The 16,671-nt window shown below is 37.7% G+C and overlaps 2 protein-coding genes across 2 annotated transcripts in view; both read right to left on the reverse strand.

Annotated features, from left to right (window-relative positions):
• Positions 1-13,331, reverse strand: part of LOC141444301 (tyrosine-protein kinase-like otk) — a 59,810-nt gene extending 46,479 nt beyond the window's left edge. Inside the window, exons 1-2 of the mRNA XM_074109827.1 lie at positions 12,749-13,331; positions 4,006-4,032 (exon numbers count right to left, since the gene is read on the reverse strand). Of these exons, the coding sequence (XP_073965928.1) occupies positions 4,006-4,032; positions 12,749-12,794 (73 nt within the window). The 5' untranslated portion in view covers positions 12,795-13,331. The remainder of the gene's footprint in view (positions 1-4,005; positions 4,033-12,748) is intronic.
• Positions 13,332-13,512: 181 nt separating this feature from the next.
• On the reverse strand, positions 13,513-14,755 carry Dhps (Deoxyhypusine synthase). The gene has a single exon (XM_074109831.1). The coding sequence runs from the start codon at positions 14,628-14,630 to the stop codon at positions 13,518-13,520; it is 1,113 nt and encodes a 370-aa protein (XP_073965932.1). The 5' UTR covers positions 14,631-14,755; the 3' UTR covers positions 13,513-13,517.
• Positions 14,756-16,671: the final 1,916 nt, after the last annotated feature.

Below are 16,671 nucleotides of genomic sequence, written 5' to 3' on the forward strand. Positions count from 1 at the left end.
AAAATACGTCTCGATCGCGTTCGCGTTAAAATCTCAATTTGTATGGAAACACGAACAGCGCCTCTAGCGGAACGTTTGCGATGTTCGTGTTTCCATACAAATTGAAATTTTAACGCGAACGCGATCGTGACGTATTTTGTAACCGAAAACTTACACTAAGGGTACCGAATTCTACGCGGACGGAGTCGCGGGTAACGGCTAGTGAAATAATAGACTAAGTAACAGAGGGCCTACAGACTAACAGAGGAGTTCGTATCGTACCGTCCCTCTCACTCTCGTGTTAAATAGTACGAGTGTCAGAGGGACGGAACGATACGAATTTCAATTTTCGAATTTCGTTTATTTCGACATGCTAAGTAATAATAACTAACGATGAAATCTTTTAATTTTTTTTTAAATCAGTAATCAAAAGATGCATGAAACTTGAGAGAAAATAATAACACGTAGCCTTACTGTAACCACTTGCTGGCTGCAGTACACACTCCCAGAGAATACCGGCGTGAAATAGTAGTTTTGCTACTGTGTTTCGTACGGTGAGTGGGAGATCCAGAGGCCCAACTCCCCTCCCCCTCCTCTATCCCCCAACGCAACGCACCCGCAGTCCTAATAATGCTGTAGGTGTCCATGGGTGGAGGTGATCGCTTACCACCAGGTAACCCGCATGCTCGTTTGCCATTTTTATAATTACATTTAAATTAATAAAAATAAAATTATGTCGTGGTTTCCATTGACATTGCATTAAAAGCCGCCATGCCAAATTAATTTCGTGACTCTACGCCCAACGATCTATCGATCCAGTGGGAACATCGGTAAAAAGTAGCCTAAAGTATATGTTATTCCAAATATCCAGCTATACCTTCCGCCGTCTAACTTTGCCTAAAAGTTCATTGCCCCGACTAGTACCACAAAAACTATAAAGGTATAATTCCAATAATTGAATAGGCACTATACCGTTAAGCGATTCGAACACAATCCGGGAGTAACGTAAAGACGTCGCATAAAAAATGTATCTCAAAAATGCGTCAAAACTGAGTATGAAGTAATGAACTTTTAGACAGATTTATATGGCGCGTGGTATATCTACTGATAGAGATGGAACTGTAGCATATAGCTATTATATTAAAAAAAATTGTGAAGTAAAGTACTAGTTTTATTGGTATCAAGCAAAACATTACAATCGAAAGACAAATTGGTAGAACCTGTCATGACCAAATTCAAATAATGTCCATAGAGAAACATGAGGGCGGCATTACACCTCCCAACACCTTCTCCTGATGTGGACTCATGTGGCTGAGGCACGGCGCTATCCACACATCAGCCTTGCACAGTGTCTGGCAAACTTCACCTTCGACAACGGCTTTGTCATAATGTCAGCTAGCTGGCAAAGGCACCTAATTAAAAAACAATTTGCCTCAATCATTTTACTTACCTATTGACAGTGGCTAACAGCCGTCTGGGGAACGGTGATTTCGATCTCGTTCTATTGAATGAAACGCTTGACAATTTGAATAGCCATGAATGATATCGTTCAAAAAGTCAAAATCTCTATTGTTACTTTGAAACTTGGCATTTCTTGTAACAAATAAGCAGCTACTATTCCTACCTATTGATCATACTGAATGATGCTGAAGTTCAAGATCATGCTCCTATCTTCGTATTTATTTTGCAATTAATTTATGTCTAGAACATCTACCCGTTGATGGGATTGTGTTCACCGTACTTAGTACTCTAATCTAGAGTACTTAATATGATCATTGAAATCAATATTTCAAGCGATCCCACAGTTTTTTTTAAACTTTGACACAAAAAGACGAGGTTAACATTTTCAGTCTTTAAGCTTCCATTCGGCAGCGGAAGGTGTCGTGCATTATGTTTGTGATTTGGCAATGGATATTTAGCTTTTGCTGACAGATCTATATACATATATCTACACACATAAACTTTCGCATGTATAATATTATTATATGTACTAGTGAAAATAAATTAAAGGCCACACGGATTTCATCAGTAAAATGAAATGTATTTGTAGCTATTGGGTTATGTTTTATTTGTAAATAACTGTAATGCGACAAGGTACTAAGAATGTGCAGCTACTTGTGTTCGTAATGTTTAAGTTAATTCGAGACTTTACCAACATCTATTAGTGTAAATTATCCATTAAGAAGTTTAGATGCAGACGCAACCATTCTTCACATTAGTGTAATGGGTTCAAGTAAACTTTTGGCATCCACGCACGAACGTTCATGATAAGGCATTGTACGAAAATATGGTTTTTCACTTCTCATGCTCGTAAAGTTCGTATTTATGCTAGATGTAGGCGACATAAAATGACTTTTTATGCTCTAGTGCATAAAATAAAATCTTCGTCTAAGACCAAGGCAATCAGGTGTAAACAGCCACAAACAAAAAAGCTTCTACATATTTTTTTAATAATTTTTAATTTATATAAATCTAAAAATCAATCAAAATAGATCAATAAAATTAAAAAAATATAATTATAGAGTAATGCATGAACAATAAAAGGTACATAGTAATTGAACAATTGTTTCCACTGTTGCTATTTCATTTCCTCGCCATCGAAGTGAAAAGCAAAGTATAAAACTCGAGCATTAAACTATTTTCCCCTCGACGTACCTACTCAGGTGGCTATATGAACGCCTCGGGTAAAATGGCTCGTTTTATGCTCTAGTTGTACAATCTACTATTCATTTTGTACCTACATAAAATAAAAAACTTACATAAAATAAAAATAGAATCTAAAACTAAAACAAATTACATAAAGAGTACCCCTTACGCAAGGTCCCGAACATGCTGGCAGCGTTTCCTCTTTGAATAGCTAGGCTTATTCTTTGTCCGAGGAAACTTTTTATTTTATGTAGGTACTTAAGTTTGTTAGTTATGTTATGTATGATTCCTTATTAAAACTAGTAAAACTTCATTTTGTATTTATGCTGGATCTAGGCGACATAAAATGACTTTTTATGCTCTAGTGCATAAAGTAAAATCTTCGATTAAGGCCAAGGCAATCACGTCTTTTATAAATTAAGAAGTTTTGTAATTCGTATTTTTTATTAAAAAACATATAAAAGTAATAACAATATACGGCAATGCATAAAATAAAAGGTACATAGAAAGTGAACATTTCTTTCCACTGTTGCAGTTTAATTTCCTCGCAAACAAAGTGAAAAGCAGTGTATATACTTGTTCATAAAACTCATTTTACCTTCGACTTAACTTCATCAAAGTCAACCCTCGCTTGCGGCTTGGGTAGACATAAACGTCTCGCCAAGTTAACACACGTGTGCACACCATGTAGTTACTACGGCCAAAATTCACAACTCTTTTCTTTTCCCAAACTTGACAAACCTCGGTCTCGGTGTAAAAAGAGCAGCCGTATACCCCCCCCCCCTGCATATCGCCTTTGTATCGTTACAAACGCTCGTCGAGGGCCCGTTTAAAAAACGCGGTGTGTAAAGGCCCTTAACGACACTACCCTTACAACCCTGCACTGCAGCACAAAGTTCACCGACGGTCAAATCGTCGTGACCTTCGCCTCGTATCAGACATCGCCAGCAACGCCGTTATAACTTACAGCCTGTCTCCCAACAACAGTGGCGTGAGCCCGTGACAACACGATTCCCACCGGGTTGCCCGTTACTGTTTGAGGTATTGATGACAAGTACGGCAAAGGTGTAAGTGGACATTGACTGCGCGATGTTGCATCCAAAGACATACCTAATACACACTTTTATCACTCGCATTCAGTAGTTTTTAGTCGTTTTGCTCCGGGCTGTTTGTACTTTTTTATGCCACGCACTAAATTGTGTGTTTGTTGGGCAGTAAAGTTTAGCGTTTCGCGCCTTGAAACCCTCGCTAGGCTCAGGATTCATCTGAACCGAATCCTTCGCATGCTCGGGTTTTATAAGCACAATTATAAGCACTACTCGCGCCAAATAGTAACTTTCCAGCCTTGCATAAAAAATAACTAAGTCCGTATAATTTTACCTTCATGTCCCGCCGACGCGTGAAAACCTGCAACAAAAAGCAGTTAAATTACTACCCTTGCAAAAAAATAAATAAGCGAAGCATTTAATTTTAATTAAATTAGGTACAAGGTACTTTGTAGTTTCGTACTGCACAGCTAGCAGGAGTGGCCGCGCCTTGCTTTGTTGGCCACGCTTTTCTGACTGCTATTAAATAAGTTTTTATATGACATAAGGTGTCAAACAAGCATTCACGTGACAATACGTGAGTACCACCACCACGAAGGAGTAAACAAGTTACAACTTGTACCTATACAAGTATTTTCTTTAATCAGCGCCCATGGATACCCGCAACACCACATCAAAACATAATAGCTAGGTAAAACATTGTGCAAGTAATAGAGAATATGCAAACTTCTACAAAAAGGAAATAAAAAAGGATAGGTACACAAAAAAGTGCTTAGGTACAAACGCGGACTTATCCCTGAAAGGATCTCTGCCAGGCAACCTTTGAGTGGTAGAGAAGAGGATAAATACATGGAAAACTTAAATATCTATAAGCTTGGATGATGGGAAGATGACGATGAAAAAAGAAACAATTAATAGAGCCTTTTGCTTGCAAAATACATTTTTAATTACATTTTAAAGTTCAAATTAAACTTGACCGCTACTTCAGTTCAGACCCCATCTGGCGTGGCCATAATGTCTCGATTAGCGAGTGTTGCCAACATAACGCAATTAAAACGTGAAGTGCCGCGCGGCTGGCAACACTGCTTGAACTATTCAACGAATTAATTAATTTTGCGTTGTTTTGAGTAAAATTCTAGTTTTAAACATTATTGATTATAAATATGTATGTATAATGAATTTATTATTATTATTATTGTTTAAAGAAAGAAAAAATATATTTTTTAATTTATAGGTTTATTTTAGATTTTTTTGCTACTGTTTTTAATGCGAAAGTAACTCTGTATGTTAGCTCTTCACGCTTAAACAGCTGAACCGACATAGATGACCCTGGCAAACGTAGGATAGTTTTTATCCCGGAAAAATGCATAGCACCCGGTCGGAAAGAGTTTGCTGATTTAGGACCTATCCAATGGACTGTACTGTAAATAATTTAATGTCAAAGTCAAAAAAACTTCATTAAATTTAGGATAAACAAGCACTTTTATGAATGTCAAAAAATCTACCACCGCTTCGGAAAAACCTCTGTCGAGATGGATCCGGCAAGAAACTCAACGAGGTGTATACATTCATTCAAAACTGATACATACTTTGAGGTGCATCAAGAAGGGATTTTCAGAAATTCCCACGGGATAGGAAACTAGCCCATTTTTTCTTTTAGCCGGAGCGAAGCCGCGGGAAGTCGATAAATAAGAAATCACTATAAGACAGCTTAAGTACTTCAAAAATTAAGCGCTCTACGATTATTAAGGACAATACTCGTAAAGCCCATTGGCGCGGGGTTTTTTTTTACAATTTTGTTGCAGAACTAATTTAATTCCCATTTGAATTCGGTCAATGTTCCAATTTTAAGAAAAATAAAACTGCCTTTCATAATTCCTTTTTCTTTTAATTTTTATGCTAAATTGTAACGATGACGTTCTAGAAAACCACTCGAAGCTTTTCCATAATATAACCAGCTTAAAAAAAAACACGGATTTAAAAAAAAGTCTACCAGTAGCGAAGCGTAACACGTTTTGAGTACTTGCTGTGTACTTTGAATGTGTACTTTAATTGATGGTAACAAAGTTGGTTTCCCGGTGAACGAGCGACCGATTTTCCTATGGGTTTAAAAAATGACCAAGGGAAAAGCTGTAGCGATTTAGCATTCGTCACATCGTGCTCGGAGATGGTAATTTATCAATTCATCGTCAAATTAATAAGTGACACGTTTTGCTCGGTTGTCCAATGTCGTCAAAGCTTTTTACGTGAATTAGGTACAGTCAACGCCATAAATAAGAGATCACTTTTGTACCTTGTCACTTTAACGTCATGTTTGAAAAGCCATACGAAATCATGTAACGACTGAAAGCGACAAGGTACAAAAGTGATCACTTATTTATGATAATTTGTGTTTTGATAATATTTTATTTTTTGACATGTTTCTTGCGGCGCATTCATCTTGACATTCTTGAAAACGATAATATTTTCGAAAACGCTGGTATTAGAAAAAAAAGTAATATGTAAAAGAGTATTCTGTGCCCTACTTACAGTAATCGAGTGGTGATAGAATGGCTACGGCGTAAATAAGCGCAATGACGTCTATGCGCTTCGTAAATGTACGCGAATACTGCAGTGATATCTTTAATAGAGGCCAACGAAATACTGCCAAAACTCACACCAGTGGAAGGTAAATAGGAACCATTATGTACGCATTATTATCAAGATAGTAAAAAATAATAATGTACTATAATTATTGTACTGATTTGTGGTGCGCACTAAAGAAAATTGATATTGTATTTTATAGTCTGTGTTTAAACCATTAATGCTACCCGCCACCGCTTGTGACTCCCACCCCCTCGTTAAGGGCAAGGGGAGAAGCAGGGATCGTAAATATGTCGGGTTTTATAGTTGCGCGCCCCTGCCTCGCGAGGGGGCCAGGGGTCGTCAATCGGCGGATTCCGTATTTTTCCTTTTCTTTGTAAGGATTGTTACCGGTGATTTCTTGATTGCTTATCCCTAGTCCCTAGACTACGAAGTGCAAAATTTTACTTCGTAATTTGTCGTCCCGCTCACGTTAATATTATTTAAATAATATGAGAGGTGATACGCGGGACTCTACGGCGGGTCAGTATTGTCAGTACAGTGGCAAACGAACATACAAGCAAGCAAGACTTGTAAAACTCTTCCTTGCTTATACTAGATTGATGCAAGTTTTTTTCGCTTGCGTCGTCCCGCTCACGTTAATATTATTTAAATAATATGAGAGTGAGAGGGACGGTATGATACGAAAATAGCTGTGAGTGAGTGTATTGTGTACAGTGTCATGAAACCTTAATAAACATACAAGCAAGCAAGTTAAAAAAAACTTGTAAAAATCACGAGGCTGCAGATAAAAAATACAAAAACTTAAATGCATTTTAAATTTTTCACATCGTTCGTCAAATTATCGCCACTTTGTTGCCCTGTCTGCAGCGGTTCTAAGGCAACACTGGCACGTTCTGATTGCATTGGCGCCCCGCTGTTGGGGTGGCTACCTGGGCAGAATATCGCCAATTTGAACCATTTTTTTCTTATTTGTACAACATTAGCGAGAACAAAGATATTAAAACGATTTCTGGGCGACCGTTTATTTATATTGACGATGGTTGAAAATACTGGATTGGTGGAAGGTTCCGTGGAGTAAATTGAATTTTAACCTTTGATTGAAAAATGAGGGTTGTGTTGTTACTTTCTCCTACCTATCCTTCTAATATCCTACTAATAAATCTGAAAGTTTGGATGAAATTTGGTACACAAAGAATAGGTACTTTTTATCCCGGAAAATTGCATTGTTCCCACATAAATTTCAAAAAACTTGAGGTTAGAACCCACGATCTTCTGTTTGAGAGATCTTAGATCAAAGCACTACGCTACTTCGAATTTTTAACGTATAGCTAAGATAGGTAGGTAGGTATAGGTAGGTTTGGGGAGGCCTATGTCCAGCAGTGGACGTCTTTCGGCTGGCATTATGAAGGTAGGTAGGTAACCTACTGGTACCTACTTTTTATTCCGAAAAATTGCGAGGTAAACGGGGATATCGATTAATATACTTATTATTAACTATCGATATAATAATTTTTCGCAAACATAACGAATTTTTAGTTTGGTCGTCTTCTGTTTTTTTATTGCATTTTAATTTCTCTCTGGACTCATTGCTGGACTTTGGCTGATAATTTGTGTGGGCGGAGTAATCTTAGGGCTCACATAGAATACGCCACTTTACAGTACACAATCAGTGTTTACTTAACTTTGTTAGAACAGAAGAGCAACGTTTATTTTTTATTTATAAAAATGGTTTTAGGCTTCTCGATGGCCAGTAACAGTTTTAGGCTTACGAAACTAAATAGTAGATTTACAAACAAGAGCATAAAACGAGCCATTTTACCCGAGGCGTTCCGGCGAGGATGGATAGACACGTCGAGGGAAAATGGGTTGAATGCTCGAGTTAAACACTCTGCTTTTCACTTCGATTGAGAGGAAATTAAATAGCAACAGTGGAACAGTTTGTTCACTTACTAGGTACCTACCTAGTTTTATTGATTTACTTTGATTGATTTGATTCATTGTTTAGTTTCACATAAAATAAAAATTATTAAAAAATATAAACAAACTTTTTTGTTCGTGGCTGTTGATACCTGATTACCTTGGTCTTAGACGAAGATTTTACTTTATGCACTAGAGCATGAAAAGTAATTTTATCTCGCCTACATCCAGCATAAATACGAACTTTACGAGCATGAGAAGTGAAAAAGAATTTTATGTCTCAAACAACACACACCAATTAATATCGCTTAAGGCTCAAGTTGTATGTAACCATAAAATTAAATTAAATGCAGAACCCTAAGCCAAGGCGGCAACCCGCGGCATTTTAAAGGTTTCATTAAAATTCCTGGAAACAGACCCATAATTAGAAACATGGGTTAAATTATGCACCAAAATTAGTTCCAACATAAAAAATTGAAGAAACTAACCAGTAGGTAAAAATAACCTTATAAAGTAAGGCTAATGAAAAGGATAAATTCTGGCATGAGAAGGAAAAGCGAGATACACATGTTGACGTCTCAGGCAAGGATGAAGTATTTCTCATTTCTTTGGCTTTACTTCAGGAATATCGAGAACAGATAACCGTTGGTGGATAAGTCTACCGAGTGGCGACCACCAACCGGAAGACGAAGCGTTGGCTGGCAGACCTTCCACTAGGTGGACTCACAACCTGGTGAGTTGCAGGCAACCGGTAGAAGAAAATAGCGAGTTGTCGTTCATTGTGATGGCGTTGGATGGGGGAGGCATGCGTTCAGAAGTGGACGGCTTCCGGCTGATGGTGACGATAATGATAATATTGAACTAGTTTTAGTCTAAAATAATTTAGACGCCATAATAGACTTGCATTTTCAACAGAGTTCAAAAAAGTGGAGGTCACCAATTCGGTTGAAGTTTTTAGTAGGTATACTTAGGTAGAAAATTATCATTTTTTACGGATTTTTAAGCAATTTTTGCAATGTTAATTTATTAATCCTTACTCATTCATTATCAATGCGAAAGTAACTAATATCACTCTATTTTCACCCAGTTCTTTAATAAATGCATCTTATATCAAATAAGAGCTATTTCATTGCAAACACGATGGTTTCGGGTTATCTGCGAAAAATCTGGTTCGACTTTGTATGATGGTTGTATGTCTTTTTTTTGCTAAGAAACCGGCGGCTGCCCGGGGCACCAGTACCACTACCATGAGTTTACAATGACCGTACTCGATAGCGACGGCGTAAATTATTTCTATGGAGAATTGTACAGCGCCTCTACAAATAATTTACGCCGTCGCTATCGAGTACGGTCACTGTAAACTCATGGTAGTGGTACAGGTAAGTACTACCTACAGGGCGCCGCGCGCACTAGATCGACTTAACGGACTTAACCACTTAATTTGAATACCTATTTTTATCGATCTAAAAGAAAACTAGACTCAGCGTATTAACTTTTATACTGATCTCGCAGGAGCAGGAGTGAGTGTGAGTATTTGAAGGTGATTTTGAATTTCCCGCTACTCAAAAAAGTAGCCAGTAGCGTCAAGTCAAGTCGCCGCGTCGAGCAGCAGCGAAAAGATTGCTTCTTGCAGGAAGAAATCTTGGTCTTGGAAGCTGATTTCTTAATCTCATTTAGTAGCAGTCGTGGCAGTGGTACAAATAAAAGAAATAGGAGTGAATGAAAAAAAAAATAACAGTGGTTTTGCCGAAATTGAAGTTTTTTTTCAACGATAAAGCGCATCATTTTCAGCTTTATCGCTATATGTCACGTGGCCAGATTTGACACTGGAACTGAGCGTCGAGCGATTTCAAGTGGCCGCGGCCTAAGGCTGGAAACAGTGCTCGACCGACGGTACGTCCCGACCGTACGTCCTGACCGTCAGCGCTGACCGTCGGTTGCGAAAATTCATTCAGTGCTACGCTGACGGCGAACTGCGACGCGTGTGTACAGTTCACAGGTCGGTCGCTTCGTCAGCGAAGCACTGAACGCATCCATACAATCTTATAGCTCGTCGGTCGACCGACGCCGCGCGACCGACGAGCCGGACCGACGGCTCGACCGACCGTACGCGCGCACCAAATCACGTGCGTACCGTCAGCGTAGCTGTGTGCACGCACATTTATAGACTTGCATAGATATAGCTACGCTGACGGACGGTCAGCGCTGACCGTCGGTCGAGCACTGTTTCCAGCCTAACAAACACGACCTGTAATTTTGTGGCTTGTCCTATCTAAAAAGGCGTCAATGGCATGACTTGCCCGGGGCGCCAAGCATGGACATGTTAAGCACAGTTGTTAGTACCTACCTACCTAGTAATGGACGACAACGATTCAATTTATAGCTCACCAACTAGTTACGATCATCAGTTGCTCGTTTGCCATCCAGTCGAATAATAAATAAAAAAAATTAAAAATTAAAAAGGGCCGTTTCTTAAAATTTGTATTAACAGAAAAAAAACCATTATTGGTTCTTGTCCATGACCGGTGCTATAACCCTAGACGGGTGACACTCTTTCCCGGCCCGGATAATACCGGGATGGAAATACCGACCCTGTTTTTCGTGTACACGGCCATAGAAGCTCCTGTCAGTTTCTATGGGCGTGTACACAAAAAACAGAGCCGGTATTTCCATGTGAGTGTTATCCGGGCTGGGAAAGAGTGTCACCCACCCTAGACGGCTAAAACGGCGACCTCGCCTTACGTTTCTGGCGCTCGCAATCGCAATCAAATGACAGTTTTTGTATGCGAAATCTGTCATTTAATTGCGATCGCGAACGTCAGAAACGTTAGACAATACGGCCTCAGATCTCATCCTTTACTGTTTGACAGAGAAATGTAGCGAAAATGATTGTGATGCAGAGTGAGTTTGACAAAATGGCAGTTACTATGTTAGTATTAACAATGGGGCAACGGTACTACATTATCTCCATGTTTATAACTTGTTGACATTAAAGAGCCATAGCTCACTGTCAAACATGACAGGCATAATCAAAACAACCGCTCATGTTATAATAGCCACAGACAAAATACATGGTAGTCTGCAGCTAAATGTAGTTTTAAATTTAAAATTTAATTTGGCCTTCATTTTAAAATAACCCCTGTGTTGTTAAACCAGATAAGTTGAAATTTTTGACTGATTAAAAGAATTAGAAGAAACATCAGTTTTTTTTTTAATTTTTCAAAATAATTAGCTCAACTCAATGGTATGGTTTAAGTATTTCATTACTTGACAGTATCTTACCATTGTTTTGTCATCAGATTTACACACACTACTTTTTACACAGTTTTTTTTTATTTAAAATAAATGCTCATCCTATTTGTGTCATCAAGCATAGATAATTAAACTGACAGTTACTATTGAATTTACAATATTAATAGGGATTCAACTTGAGTGAGGGGTAAAAATTGAGAAAAACAATATTGTACATAAATTATATTTAATAGGTATTTTTCGCTTGAATATAAAAAAATATATATTTCTGTGCAGGCAATGCAGACAAGACAAAATAACTAATATACCTATTCTAACTTCTAACAGTTAGAATCTAACTGGTGTAACCAGAGAGTATAAATTCTTACTTGAAACTTATTTTGCTGATATTACTCAAATATGTACCTTATCAGAGTTGCCACTATCAGTTTGTAGAAACAAACACCACATTTTGTAGTGTTACAGAGATTAAAGAAATATTATTAATCTTTATTTATTGCCGGCCAGGGCATTTGTATGAATAATATGAATGTTTGATGTTTGTGCTCCAGTCTTGGATGTTTAATATGTATTTAAGTATGTATTTATCTGTATAAGTATGTTTATCCGTTGCCTAGTATCCATAGTACAAGCTTTGCTTAGTTTGGTACTAGGTCCATTGGTGTCAAGTGTCCCATGATATTTATTTATCTTGATATTTTATTTATTTATAAAATAGGTACCCATTTTTTTTACTCATTTTAATGATTATTTAATTGTTAGCGAAATTACCTTGTACAAGCTTTTTTCTGGAGGGTTTTCGGTATTTTTAAAACTGTTACAAACCTTTTGATAGTCATGTTTAGTCATTTATATTTTTTGTCTTTAATTGATAACTTATAATCTACTTTTAAGACAATATTCATTGTACAAATATTTAATTTATAACTATCTAACATATACATATGTATGTACCAACTATGAATTCTGGACTCCAACTCTTGTAAACCAATATTCTGGAAAATTGGTTTGGAAAACTCCTTTTTTCTACCAGAAGTTACATGTACATTAATTTATAATAAATAAGAAATATTTCTGCATAAAGAAGTCATTATAAATGAAACATTACACATTATACTGCGACAAACACCTCATTGAACGCATCTTGCATACCTAAAACGACTTCAAACAGAGAACAGCCGTTCAGTATTCATGTTGCATTTCAACAAAGTAATATTGTCAACATCAAAGCACCGACTCCACACTACACATTTGAAACATCGTTAATATACGCAGAATGACCATAAAATCTAAAAATAGTATAAGCTCAGGATGCAACTTACCGTACAAAAGCAACGAAAGAAACAAAACCGATCTCAAAACGCACATTATAATCACTTATCACCCAAACTGGCCGCTAAAAAAGCTAGCATTCGATTTTCAAATTGACTACGAACATTTTTCATTTAGAATATTGGAATTGGAATGTTAGGTTTTTAAAGTAAATATTATGCACCAGTGACACCGGCGTCCGGCCGGCGGCGCATCAAACGATAGAAACGGCAAGCGTGAACTCTGAAAAACCGCTTTCAAAGACAGCACACTAGCGTAAAAAGTGGTGCATCTCCACGCACACCAGTAAACTGCAAGGATTCCAGTCCAGACAGCAGCTAACTTCATTGAATATTTGACAGTTCATTCACACCAAGCACGTTCAGAATCTCATGCCCTTATCGACATTTTATTTATTTAGAAGGAATACTCTTACAATGTTAATAAAATATAGTTGAATCATGATGCAACGTTATACTTAATAATTAAAATATTAGAACGCAAATCAAATAAGAATCTGAAATATTTAAAAAATAGGCACATGTGGTTAACAACATATTTAAGTTTCAGAATGTGTCCACTAGTTGCCTCGAAATTGGATAGAGGGCAGTGTTTCTGTACTGCTGCTACTCGACACTAGATGGCGTTACTTGTATCAAAAACTACTATCTTCATACCATTGTATTCTTTTCAGTTCAGTGTATTTTCACTCCCCAAAAATTAAATACAGAAAAAATACTAAAGCAGCTTTGACGTTATTAATAAAACGAAATAATGTACTTACACATTCTTTTTATTACTAAAGTGATACTTAGCAAATGTCTGAGCTACAAGTAATGGGAAAACCAATGTTGCATCTGCATACAACTTGACAGGTGTTGCATTAGCTCGGATCTTGCCCCATGAAATAGCTTCATCCGGCCTGGCCCCGGCGTCACTGCCATCAAACTCACTAGCAGTATTAACATATACAGAAAAATCAGCTCCATTCCTCATCAAGTTGGCATTACAAATATGATGTTTCACAACCCCTCCACCGAGAATAACCATGCCTGTATTATTAGCCTTAACTGCCATAGTATTAAGTCTTCTTAAGTCTCCTAAAATGTCAATGATGAGACCAGGACGTTTGTATGAGTGGAAATACATCATGTCTCCCAAAGAACCATCTGTCAAAGCTGGACTAAAAATCGGTATATTGTTCCGCCAAGCCCAGTAGCAAACGGAACTTTCATCGTTAATTCTCTCTCCTAACCTAGCAATGATCCGTGACGGAGACCAGACCATCCCATCCCGAGTTTGTTCCAACAACATTTCATCTAACAACGGAGTCACCCACTCCTCAAACTTGCAGTAGTTATCGTTAGGCACAAGTAAATTGCCAATCCTGTTTATTCCACGCAGTCTTAGAGATTTCCCGCTTAGATTAAAGTCGCCTACGTACGTTGGAGCGAGACATTTGATAAAATCTTCTTCGACTCCTCCTGCGGTTGTAACAATACAGTCAACTAGTTTATTTTTCACTAAAAATCGGATCGTATCCCTCAGACCTGACGATATCATGTTCGAAGTGAACCCTAAGAATATAGTGCAGTTAGTTTTCTTCTTAATAAACACGTCTTCTTCGTAAGGATCGCAAGTTTCTTCGGTCAAAGCAACGGCGCGTGTTTTTAGCATTTTGTTGATCTCCTCCACAGCTTTACCGAAGCTTGTGGCTTGGAAGCCGGAGTGTATGTAACTTTCGAGTATCTTGTTGTAGTCTGTGCCATGTTCCCAATCGTATCCCGTTACTATGGGAGTCTCCGCTGGCAATTCTTGACTCGGTTGGAGAACCGCACTAACGGCAACATCAGGCGCGAGTATTTTAGTTTTTTCTATCTTAGATCGCTCCATTATGGTTTATTCTACTAAAACCCAAGCGTTAACATACCAATTAATTTAATTAATTGTGGGGAAATTATCTGCATCCACAACACAAAATGACTACGGATATTTGTTTGCCATTGACAGTGACAGTGATAGAATAGAACTAAATCAGCAGGGCAGCTGTTGTGTGTTGCTAGTGTATAAAATGAAACGTTGAACTGGTTTTATTTCTGGAATTTATTCCTAAGGATTAGATAAGGATTAAGCTTTACATGTGTCCGCAACCGAGACTTAATTAAAATCTATCTCAAATTGCATGATTCTACAGAATATCTCCATCAACGCATCTCGTCAGACTTTCCGTACCAATTTCATAATAAGTAAGGATTGCTATTCACGATAACTTTCGTCATCATAAAAATCAGATCTACGTGCTCAAAAAGTGGGCACGAAATATTGGCGTTCGTACGAAATAGTACCTACTTATGCGTGTTTTCAAATATGAGTAAAAGTACGAGTTGTCGTCACTGTCCCAATAGTTGGCATCTTTAATCTTATGTCATTAGCAATAGAGATGACAGCAGGGTGTCGTCTATTGGGCATTAGCGTGTCGAGCACTTGGACGTTTACCTTACCTACTTATTTAAGAGCACCTACTAGACTCAGACACCCGGATTTATGATTGTAAATATTTATTAATTAAGAAAATGCTAAGTAGGTACGGTACAGTCACCAGCACCAATATCTGACACAATAAGCGTGCATAAATATCTGATACGACTCTATTTCTAGGACCGGAAGGACGTGTCAGATATTTTTGCACGCTCCGCTGTGGCAGATATTAATGCTGGTGACTGTACCTACATACATCGTAATTTCTTATATCGCAATGCGACCAGTTCCCGGACAGACATTTTACACTCAACTATTACACATTACATTACACCATGATTGCATAACATGCTACAGTGGGTCGTATACCAACATCTACTGCTAAACAGGATTTAGATTCTTCATCATCAATATGCTTTGTACCTTACACTAACGACGTTGGCCTGTTTTGTTATTTTGGATAATATTTCAAAGTTCTTAGAATTCTTTATTCAATGAACAATTTGTACTTTATAAAGTACATTCGGCCGTATTCTCGGTGTTAATTGGTCCTTTATAAAGTACGCGAGGACTCAGGAGGATAGGCAATAGTGTCCTTATTCAAGTACTTAATAAATATTCTGTCAGTTAAATTATCAGAAGATATTGGACACGTTTTTTTCTTTTGCCAATTAAACGAAATAAGTTGTTTTTTAAGAATGACATTTTTAATACGAGCTTTTTTTGCTGACTGTACTTTTTGTCGACTTTTCTTGCATTGTCACCCAAACTACATTTGCACACCAAATTTCAAGTCGATGCCTTAACCGTTGAAGAGTTCCGTCCTGTGAAGACGATCCTGGCCGGACTACCAGGATGTCACTACCAGATTATTGTACTGTCACGCAATTTGCACGCAATTTGTATGTCAAATTTTAAGTCAATCCGGCTACTGGAAGTTGGTCGAATTTAACTTGCAAGATTTGACTACAGACAGACAGACTGACAGACAAGGGGACAGGTGGAACTAAATAAAAGCTTGTAAAATGATAAAATTCCACGTGACGTCACGGCGTGCGACACTTTTTAGCGCTTCATCTTTGTCATTTTTACCCGACTGCGAACAAGGAGGGTTATGTGTTTGCCCCGTATGTATGTATGTCTATTCGTATGTCCTCTCGTAACTACTCAACGGCTGAACCGATTTTGATAAATGAAACGTCATTGGATTCGTCTTGATGACGCGAGTGACAATGTGTACAGCTGGCTATAATAGTTTTCAAGAATAGTCTGTTTTCGAAACTAAAAAGTTATTAACAATTAACGAAGATTCTACGAAGACATGGGAAACATTATTAAGATAATACAGTAACTAACACACAGACACGCACACAAACACACAATTTTTGGACACAGAAATTATAATTTTTATGTTTTAGTTTTCATAAAAAAAAAGTTGGATTACGTTTTTAGTTTT

This window comes from Choristoneura fumiferana, chromosome 29 (assembly GCF_025370935.1).
Source record: "Choristoneura fumiferana chromosome 29, NRCan_CFum_1, whole genome shotgun sequence".
In the NCBI taxonomy this organism is placed as follows: domain Eukaryota; kingdom Metazoa; phylum Arthropoda; class Insecta; order Lepidoptera; family Tortricidae; genus Choristoneura; species Choristoneura fumiferana.

What these genes read in the sequence shown, in the direction of transcription:
- Dhps (XM_074109831.1), bottom strand. Translation starts at nt 14,630, where the DNA reads ATGGAGCGATCTAAGATAGAAAAAACTAAAATACTCGCGCCTGATGTT.